This window comes from Helianthus annuus, chromosome 3 (assembly GCF_002127325.2).
Source record: "Helianthus annuus cultivar XRQ/B chromosome 3, HanXRQr2.0-SUNRISE, whole genome shotgun sequence".
NCBI classification, from domain to species: domain Eukaryota; kingdom Viridiplantae; phylum Streptophyta; class Magnoliopsida; order Asterales; family Asteraceae; genus Helianthus; species Helianthus annuus.
In genome coordinates this window covers 142665972-142676423 of record NC_035435.2, presented here as the reverse complement: position 1 = coordinate 142676423, position 10452 = coordinate 142665972, and the positions used below count along the sequence as shown (strand labels likewise).

Genomic DNA, 10452 nt, shown 5'->3' with positions numbered 1-10452 from the left:
TTAAGAAAGGCAAAATTCATTAAAAGCACCTACCCCAACAAAAAGATATGGATACAAAATTATCAATTATTGCATTTAACACTCGATGCATGCATTTGACACTAGATACAGTTAACTTGGTACCACGGAATTTCTTGAGAATATTTAAGACTTGCACCACAAAGGGCCAAATTCCAAGTTCCAAATTCAGATTCGGTTCTTGATTTTACAATTTTGCAAATGGGTATTTCAATTTTTATACAAATAGATTTATAACAGAACCCAACATATTAGCATATTTTATAAATATACTTTTATCCACAAATCTATTTGAGCTATGTATCACTAACAAATAAAAGCCAACATTTGGTTAATCATAAAGATACTCCTAGTGGTGTCACATAGATTGTATTAGCTTTATTGTAAGTTGATTTTTTTCCATGGTTAACATTTCGATTATATTGAGCAAAATACATTTATGCCTATCAAGGCTATCAATAGTATAAAGTAAATGAACTTAAAATCAAACAAGATAACTGAGCTTACCAAAATCAAAACAATCAAATGACCCGATTCAGATAACCCACCCGCTCTGATTTGAATTGTATGGCTTTTGGGATACTTTTTTCCTCATGTTATCACCCAAAGGGGTATCGCAAAGTAACATGAATTTCATTCCAGCACAACACACAATTTTAACCTCGTAGTAATTAATCTCAACAGTAAAAAACCGACGACTAGCACTATAGAAAGCTCTCGATGTTGAGCTCCACGAAGGAGCATGGATCGGGTATGTCAAAGTTTTCCAGCACCTGAAAGTTATATAAAACATGATATGTCAAAAAATGTCACAACAAAATTATAAGGATTTATCGCTTTCACTTTGAAATTTTAAAAATAATAAATTTACTAAAAATGACTAAAACCTAGATTATTAATATACTAGGATAGTTTTTATGAATAACATGATTAAAGAGGCTGTAAGAATTTAAATAAACTGCGAGCCACTTTCGACCCATTCCAAGTTTGTAAAGTATTTGACCCGTTTGGAGGTAAAATATAAGCTGAAGCAAACCCATTTTTACATAAACGGGTTGAAATACCACCGCTAAAACATGAAATACGATGAAGCTTCTCTAGAAATAATACGTTCATAATGTCATCCACTTGACTAGAAAGCATAAGTATGCATATATGACAAATAAAAGAAACATTAAGATCTCAACAATTGGATAACAACAACAATAATAACAACAATAGAAAAATAATAATAATTATTAACAACTTTAAGATATGTCAAATTCAAGTACCTGTGGGTGAACAATGCCAAAAGTTCCTATCCGCTTCCCTTTGTAGATGATGCTAGCTTGTCTTCCCGAAAGAAACTCGGGTTCCTTCATTGGTTAACAAATTTGTAACTAAACAAGACAGTTTGACAGAAAGGTGGCATAATACGTGGGGGGGCTTACGGGCCACGAGATTAATTAGGGCTGTAAATGAACTGAACGTTCAGCGAATGTTTTTTAGTATCATACATGATTACAGAATTGCATAAAATGGGTTAGTGGACCAACTTGAACCTGTTTCTTTTTAAGGTCTTGCTTTTTGAAAAAAAAAAAATCAGTGGTTTGAAATTAACATAACCAATCACTCAAAAGTAATAAGGCTGATGATTGCAAGTAATTGCGCAACATGAAAAAGTACTTACGTCTGACCGCTCAATGTAGTAACCAGTATTGTCCCCAGCCGATACAAAAGGAGTGCCCGTTACCTCCATGATTCTGTCTACTAGACCATGTATCAACTGCAGAGAAAAAAAGAGAGTACAAGATCAAACTAGTAGACAAAACCGTATGAAATGAAAGATCATCAACACATGAAATATCAACTCTCCACATTCCAGCCAATCATAAGAATGTTAGAACTGGAATGGGAATTTAATTTCACTAACCAGATTCACGTTTTGACAATGAGGTGAAGCAGAGTATCAAACAGGAAATATACGAGTAAAATGCCATTTTCGTCCAAAGGTTTGTTTTTCCGCATCTGGATCTAAAAGGTTTCAAATCTTGTCATTTTCATCCGGCTCATTAACTTTATCTATTTTCTCCGGTAAGTCAGGGGTATTTCCGTCTTTTTTTGTTAAGTTAAAGGGCAATTTAGTAGACCGAATACCCCTGAAAAAGACTGAATTGCCCTTTAAGTTAACAAAAAAGACGAAAATACCCCTGACTTAACGGAGAGATATAGATGGAGTTAACGAGCCGGATAAAAACGGCAAGATTTCAAACCTTTTGGATCAAGATGCGGATAAACAAACCTTTGGATGAAAGTCGCAAAACTGGCCAAACCTTAGGGACAAAAACCGCCTTTTACTCTAAATAGAAACATAAACATATATCAGAAAGCATAATTTTACCTCGAAACCGGAAGTAGCGCCACAGTAAAGAGCTGCCAGTTGGCGATGATTTGTGGCTCCAACATCTTTCAACTCATCCAATACAGTTACATCGCCTACTTCAAATATCTGGAGTTCGAATGAAAAGGTAAGTAAAAGTAACATTGGAGCTAAATTTTAAGCAAATCAATGAGAAAGCCCAATTTACCTTGATAGGTTTCGGATGATCTTTATTGTGAGCGGCTGTTTTCAGTATTCCAGCCATGAGACTGCTTCTTACAACCTATATGATTCAAAATAGTTAAACTGTGAGTATATGATTTTTTTAAACACAACAAAAGTGGAAGCAAACCTCAAAATCTGCGGAGCGAGGATTTCCAATGACAACGGCAGTAGATTTGTCATCTTTACGGTTCAGCATGGCGAAATTCTCTTTGTAAGAGCATAAGATCCATGTTAACACTTCCGTGTAACCACACAGTGCAATCTAAAGAGAAAAACAAATTATTTTTATAAGTACCTTTGTTGCCAAAGATAATTACATATTATCTCAATAGTAATCTACTGTTGAATATAATGATAATCCATTCATAAGTAAACCGGTCAAATTGATAAACTGAAATGATCCTTATAGGGAACAATAGAAGAAGTTTCGCATGTTAACGCAAAATACGCACCTCTGTTCTAATAAGGTCACTGAACTGATTCAGCGGCAAGGGCTTCAAAGATGCAGGCATCCGCTTTGGAATTTTATTGAAACCATAAGCAATCGCCACGTCCTTTGGAGTTGGTTACAATAAAACAGATTTTACATCAGTTATATTAAAAAAGAGGCATTGTTATTAGTGGACGAATATCATACGAAGATTAGAACAACACAACATTAGTAATAATAATAAATGTACTTCCATTCGATACCTCTGCTACATCGCATGCATGAAGAACGTCACTTCTGGTTGGGGGAACCGACACGATAAAAGTGCATTCGTTATCTTTAGAGACAGATTGTTCCGCATGCAACTGCATTTTGTTCAACAATCCAGCAACCTGGAAAAGGTACAAATACATAACATTTATCTATGAAAATTAGAGTAAAATGCCATTTTCGTCCCCGAGGTTTAGCCAGTTTTGCGACTTTCGTCCAAAGGTTTATTTTTCCGCATCTGGATCCAAAAGGTTTGAGATCTTGCCATTTTCCTCCAACTCGTTAACTCCATACATTTTTTTTCCGTTAAGTCAGGGGTATTTTCGTCTTTTTGTTAACTTAAAAGGCAATTTTATCTTTTGAATATATGTACATTATGCTAAATGCTTGTACATAAAGTGAAAAAGACCGAATTGCCCTTCTAAGTTAACAAAAAAGACAGAAATATCCCTGACTTAACGAAGAAAAATGGATGGAGTTAACGAGCCAGATGAAAATGGCAAGATTTCATTTTGGTTCCAGATGTGGAAAAAAAAAACTTTGGACGAAAGTTGCAAAACTGGCCAAACCTAAGGGACGGAAATGGCATTTTACTCTAAAAATTAATATAATTGTTTAGGCATGTTTTACATATCATGGCATACCTTATTTGCCTCTAATGAAACCCCCGCTATACGATTTATGTATGATAAAGACACCTTCATGTCATAGGGTGATAATTCGGGGCAAATATAGGATTTCCCATCAGGGTATGTTACTTCAACTGGTTCAACCTCAAACTTCTGTTTGCAGTACACAGAGAACATTGTAACCTGCAGTCGAAATGTTGCATAATCTTATCATTTTCTTGTGGTTTAAATGACTTGAAAGATTACTGAAAAAAACATGCAAAAGAATGACGCTTGACCATTGTGTTCAAAACGATCTTGGCCTTGGTCAAATCGGTGGCTGTGCATTCGATGAACACGTTTTTGGTCTTCAAAGAGATAGCCGAGTGTGCTCCGTTAATTATTGGCGGAAGAGACAACACGGTTCTGCAAAAATCAATTGGTAATTTGTAGATTAAATGGTTATCAAATCGGAAAACAGGCTAAAAGTGGGACCATAAATACTGAAAAATCAAAGTAGTATACCTGTTTCGATCATAAATAACAGGGTAAACGGGTGAGTCTTCAATTATGTGCAAGTATTTCTTCAGTTTCAAATCAGACTGCCATTTTATAAGGCAAACATGGTATCAGAATAAAAATGAAAGCACGTATCGCTCTCTCAACAACCAGAAAAAATGACACAGATTTATATGTATACACATGCATTCACAAGCTTCTTAAAATGCAAATATACGAAGGATATACCTTGTAAAACTCCATCAGCTTATCAGCTTTGAAAGTTTCCACCTATAAAAAAAGTCATCACCACTGCATTAGTAAATTTCTCGTTACAACCAATTTTAAAAATAAATGAAGTAACCAATAATGACATCTGATCATAAAGATTGTAATTTACTAATTTCCTAATGTTACGTATGAGCTTGTCTCGATATATTGGTAAATGAATGTAGATCAGTAGCTGTGAGTGACTTTATATTTAAAGTATGATAATATGCACAATTCAAGTTAAATACCGCTCTTTTTACCTGTTTTAGTGGCTTGAACTCTATCTCTGATGGTGGCAAAGCCTGAACAAATTAAAAAATAATAAAGCATTAAGAGATAAAATATATGTCACCTCGTGTGCACAAATCTGACTACTTAAGAAAATCACAAACCTCATACGTGAATGGGCCATCTATTGTGTCCAAATCATGCGTTCCAATAGCAACCAGAGTTCTTCGCCTGAAAATGAAAAATAAAAAGGTACAAGCCCAAGAAAGTATCTTAAAAGATCAGATATATACATATATACATACAGTCATACATATGTATGGATCCTGCACACCACAATTGGCAACGAAAGTGAAATTCATATATAACCTGCATATATTCTGATGAAGCTTATCTTGAAGATCGATAAAACTGTTATATCTCGCCTCATTGAACTCTATACCTCTCAAAACAGCACAAACAACAAACGGACGTATCACAGACGTCTGTAATAAAATAAACATAACGAAGTTATCTATCAAATATATGAAAATGAAGAGTTGTTGCTGCTTTAAACAAGCATAGCACACCAGAGTTGGTTTATGAGATATTTACCTCAGGCTTTACATGCATTTTCAGCATAGATTCCTTACCAATATCAGCAAGTTTGTATTTAGGTACGGAATCAATGCCCAAAAATATGCGCAGTGACTGAACAAGTCCCTCAAGACAAAGCAAATCATACCGATTCGCAGGGACGTCAATTTTGTAGATTATCTCTTCATTGCCACCAATTTCGTCTTCTTCTTTTAGATGTTTCTCCTTTCTTATAATCGCTTTCTCGGTTGTCTGGTATATCATGTTTAAAACTCGATAAATCATGTGCATCTTACTTGCATACAAGTGGGTTAGGATGTGCAAATGCTTACCACATCGTCGAGCTCTATTCCAAATTCGAAGCATAACTCATCGAATTCATCTTGTGCTGAAAAAAATAAAACAATAAAGGTAGTACAGTAAGATGAAATTGTTAGAAATTTATAACAGTAGGTGAAATTTAGATGGAAACTTACTGTAAGTGCGCCCTAGGGCTTGGAAAAGAATGTCCCTTCCGACACTGACAGTAGGCATGATGGATTCACTTCACCGATACTAGAATATTTCTCTACAAAATGAACTGAATAATGTTAAAAGCTTCAATTTGGCATAAGTGTTCATGGTGCCATTTTGACTGTATTCAGGTCAAACCGTGAGCCAAACCGTAACAGTTTTTTGTTATTAACAAAAAAAAAACAAACCAAACCAAACCAAACCAAGCCAAACCATTACTAACGGGTTGGTTTCACGATTTGAAGCATTTTTAACAAGCATCATACTATCATCTGTGAAGTTGTTTGAGCTCAATAGGTTGTCAGCCAATTACACACATAATCATATCAACATCAGAGAGCTACAACTTTAGGGAAACATACCACTTTCAATTTTAGCCCTAATACCAGTTAATTTTAGAGGGTGTTTGGGATTACGTTTTGAAGTGATTATTTGATTATTGCGTTTGTAAAACATAAATAATCTAAAAAAGTGTTTGGATGAAAAAGTGATTATCTGCCTCCAAAACGCAGTTTTTGAGAAGCATGTATGATGTACCTACATGCTTTTTCAAAACGCAGTTTTGAAAACGCAAAATCTATTTTGAAAACGCAACACCAAACACCCCCTTAGCAACATACCACTTTACATATCATCTTCTTTTTTGCTTGAGTTTCAACTTAGTGGTAAGATAATTAGTATCTAATGACCATGGCAAAAATTTATCCCTAATACCAGTATATTTTAGCCATAAAGTTCAACATGATTCGCATACTAACGCAGAAAAATAAACATATTTAAAGGGAGAGGTCGGAACAGAAGAAACAAGCATATTTAAAACTGAACCAATAAACCAGAAAACGAATGAAGTTGCAAAGGTGCAGCTCAACCTTTTTGAGGGCCTAACACAACTTAAAAAAAAATAAGGCCCTTTTAGTTCAATTTATTTTATAACCGAGAGTAAGAGATGCATATATTGAGGTCCATAAGCAATAACCTAGATTGAAAACGATCATGTAAAATATATAACAAATAAGCTGATGCTTTCATATAACAAATAAGCCGATCATTGATTAACAAGACCGACACTTCATGCTCTCATATAATAAAGAGACCCATAGTGTAAACTTAAACAACAAATACGCAGAAGTTGGTTTAAAAAAGTGTGCCTTAAGCGCGCTTAAGCGCAAAGCGCATCTAGGCGCAAACCCCGTCGCCTTGTGTGACATAAGGCGCACAATGTACAAGAAGCGCAGCTGAGGCGCGCTTTTTAGGGTGAAAGTCGACCTAAGGCACAGCTGAGGCACACGCTTTTTGTACATTGGGTGTTTCTATGCTTCTGAGTGTTGTACAACAGGCTTTTTATGCTGTACATTTATGTTTTTTTCATTTTAAAACATATATAAAGCTTAATTATAGCTAAATCATAGGTATTGGATGCTAAACACTTATGGGATACATAAAATAAATTATATAATCACTTTGCGCTTTGCGTACGAAAAGCTCACCGCTTTTGCGCTCCGCTTTTTAAAAATCGGTTTTAGACCTCATCGCTTTTGTGCGCTTCCCGCTTTTTTAAACCAAGCGCAGAACAAGTGAGTCATAGTAGGTCACTTGCAAGTCAGCTTACATCGGAGGCAGAATCAGAATATCACATTAGGTAAGAACTTGTAGCAAAGAAAGCCTTTTATTGTAGCAAGTAGAGGTGTTCATGGTCCGGTTTTAACAAATTTTAGGTCAAACCATGACCATCGAAAATTAAAACAGAACCATTACCCGTTTGGTTTCACGGTAAGATTTTGACAGGAATGTAACCCTAAGTTACATCACTAGACACAAGATAGATAATAGATCTTAAAAACACAACAATTAACAATATAAAGACACAAAACCTACTAGATTTTCTAGCTACCGTGCAATTTTTTTTAGTCATGGCAGTCATAAGTCACCAGGATGGTAACAATTTCTCAATAACCTCAATCTATAAGCGCAAATATTGCATAACTAATTAAGAGTCGTTTCTACAGCGTGAGTATTATACCTAAAATTAGTGGCGGACCCAGGATTTTTTTTCGGTGTTCAGATTTTCACAAACAAACGCTAAATTTTCGGGTATGTCGTCGTTTGGGTCGGATCGGAGCGAGGAACATAATAAAATATCATAACAAAAATATATAATCATTACTCATTAGAAACCACACATTAAAAATGCAATGTCATTCTAAACAAGTAACAAACCAAGCAAAATACGGCATCTAATTTTACACTATACCCTAACCAACATCTAAAGCCCTTAAACCAATCGGGATTAAATTGTCTTAATCTACCACCAATATCTTGTTTTGGAAAAACACGACTTTGTGGTTGACATGGACCTCTATTCAAATATGCTTGTCTAATTTCGACTCGTTTGTTCAGTGGGATCCCATGGAAGGTCTTCCAAATCAATTTTTATAAGAGTATCATTTCAAGGAGTCAAGAAGATGAGATCTCAAACTTTCTTTTCGACTATTCTTGTATAATTAGCCCTAAAATTCAAGTTTTAAGAAACTAAATCAAAAATTCTAATATCAAATTCATAGTATACACAGATTCAAGTTATTCTGATTTCCTATATAGCAAATTTATAAAATCAAATTCATAGAATACATGTTACTCTAAATTCATATTCATAGTAAGCAGTAACAAATCCTTAAACAGGTAAGCAACTAGACAAGTAATGAAATTCAAGTAGCATACATGTTACTCTTAAAGAAATAGGTCTACCTGCAGGAGAATAGCAGCCGGTCAACGGAGGGGCGGAGGACGCGAGGGTGGGGCGGCGCCGGAGAGGACGGCGGAGAAGGGTTGTGTTGGCCGTTGGGCTGTTGGCTGAGATTTGAGAATGTGCGTGTGTTATCAGTGATTCAAACCCTAGTTTTTTAAGAAAGATTTACACAAAAAAAAAAAAAAAAAAAAAAAACTTCCGTTTTGCTTCTTGTGGTTTTGTCGTTTTAATTATTTTGCCTCAATTCTTTAAAAATAGTCATTTTACTCCTGTTCTTTCTAACTTATCACCATTTTGCTCCACGCTTCAAACGTCATCCATTTCCACCGTTAATTCCTAGTCACATGCCCCTTGCATGAGGGGCATTTAAGTCTTTTTCCATCCTCCTCATAAAAAACATGTCGTCTTTTTGACTTTTAAAACCCTAACTTGTCACAACCTTATCATCTTCTAGATCCATTGAAGCTTAAAATATGGCATCTCATTCTCACCATTTTATCTATCTATGTACAACCACCCACCACAACAAGTCGCCACCACCACCTTCGGCTGCCACCACCATCTCTCCCTAATTCAAAACCAGATCCGAAAAGGGATTAATTCCCAAAATTGCCGTCGACGAAGTCACATAGATCTAAAACCAAATTCGCTTCACACACACAGATCTAAAACAAACCACCGACGAAGACGCGAATGGGAGCCAGTACACCATCGTCACCGAACATCACCCGACGAAAACTGAAACCCGCCGTCGTTGATCGCTTGCAACAATCTGGTGCGATTCGAACAAATTCGGGCAAAGAGATCATCTAACAGATCAGGTGTGATTTGCCCCGGAGAGTTGGGAATATCGAACAAATCTGGTGCGATTCTTACAGATATCCGATGCTTCATTTAGGATGTTTGAATTTGATTTAAAGGATGTTTGAATCTGATTTTTTGATGTGTTTCTTGCAAGTTTTTAAATAATGAACAATGATGAAGAAGCCATGAAGATGAAATTTTGAATCTGACTTTTTTATGTGAACTAGTAGGATTAACCCGCACTTCGTGCGGGGAATTGAATCGGTATTGATTTTGTTAATTATGATAGAGTTACTTGTTATAGCAATCGAAACAAAGACCCGAAATGCCTAAAATAGACCAAAAGGATCAAAATATATAAAAAATAGAATGAAACTTTACAAAGAAAAAAATCTAATTGTTATAGTAAGAAGTTCAATAGGCACATAATATCTTTCATTTTTTCTACGTTTCCATGCATAAAACATAACCTGTTTTTATGTTTTCCTAAATAAATTAAGATGGCATGAGAAAATATGATCCAATAAAATGGAAATAGGTCTCATGACTAATATAATATGGAGAAATTGGAATTTGAGTTTTAGGAGGTAGGTGGGCTCCTCTAGACTTTTGAAACGGTCCCTGAATAAAACAAAAATTAAAATGATTCCAAAGCGGCCAACGGCCGTTAACGTTTAATCACTGTTTTTCCGTTATGTTTCAAATTAATACATATATATGAATTTGTTTGGAGTTTTGAATCTGATTTGTTTAAGAGAGAAGAGAGAGTGTGAAATGGGTTTTGTTCTATATATTATTATATAATATAATATACTCCTTATTTGACTCCAATAGTTTACCATGCTTTTTTCTATTTTGCTCCCTGACTCTTAACTTAGTTAAATCATTCAATTAAGGGTAGGGGTAT

The 10452-nt window shown here is 35.2% G+C and overlaps 1 protein-coding gene across 2 annotated transcripts; it reads right to left on the bottom strand.

The window, feature by feature from the left end:
• Window positions 1–454: 454 nt before the first annotated feature.
• Window positions 455–8898, bottom strand: LOC110929848 (phenylalanine--tRNA ligase beta subunit, cytoplasmic). Of its 2 annotated transcripts, none has more exons than XM_022173040.2 (19): window positions 8741–8898; window positions 5959–6050; window positions 5815–5870; window positions 5501–5734; window positions 5276–5391; window positions 5071–5137; window positions 4939–4980; window positions 4658–4699; window positions 4436–4512; window positions 4210–4336; window positions 3947–4114; window positions 3296–3424; window positions 3055–3156; window positions 2730–2864; window positions 2586–2660; window positions 2399–2506; window positions 1688–1783; window positions 1290–1373; window positions 455–791 (listed from the first exon to the last, which is right to left on the bottom strand). In XM_022173040.2, exons 2-19 carry the CDS (start codon window positions 6014–6016, stop codon window positions 723–725), a joined length of 1785 nt encoding a protein of 594 aa, XP_022028732.1. In that variant the 5' UTR covers window positions 6017–6050; window positions 8741–8898; the 3' UTR covers window positions 455–722. The 2 variants fall into 2 exon arrangements, with proteins under 2 accessions (XP_022028732.1, XP_035844248.1); XM_035988355.1 differs by having other exon boundaries at window positions 5959–6062; window positions 8741–8874.
• Window positions 8899–10452: the final 1554 nt, after the last annotated feature.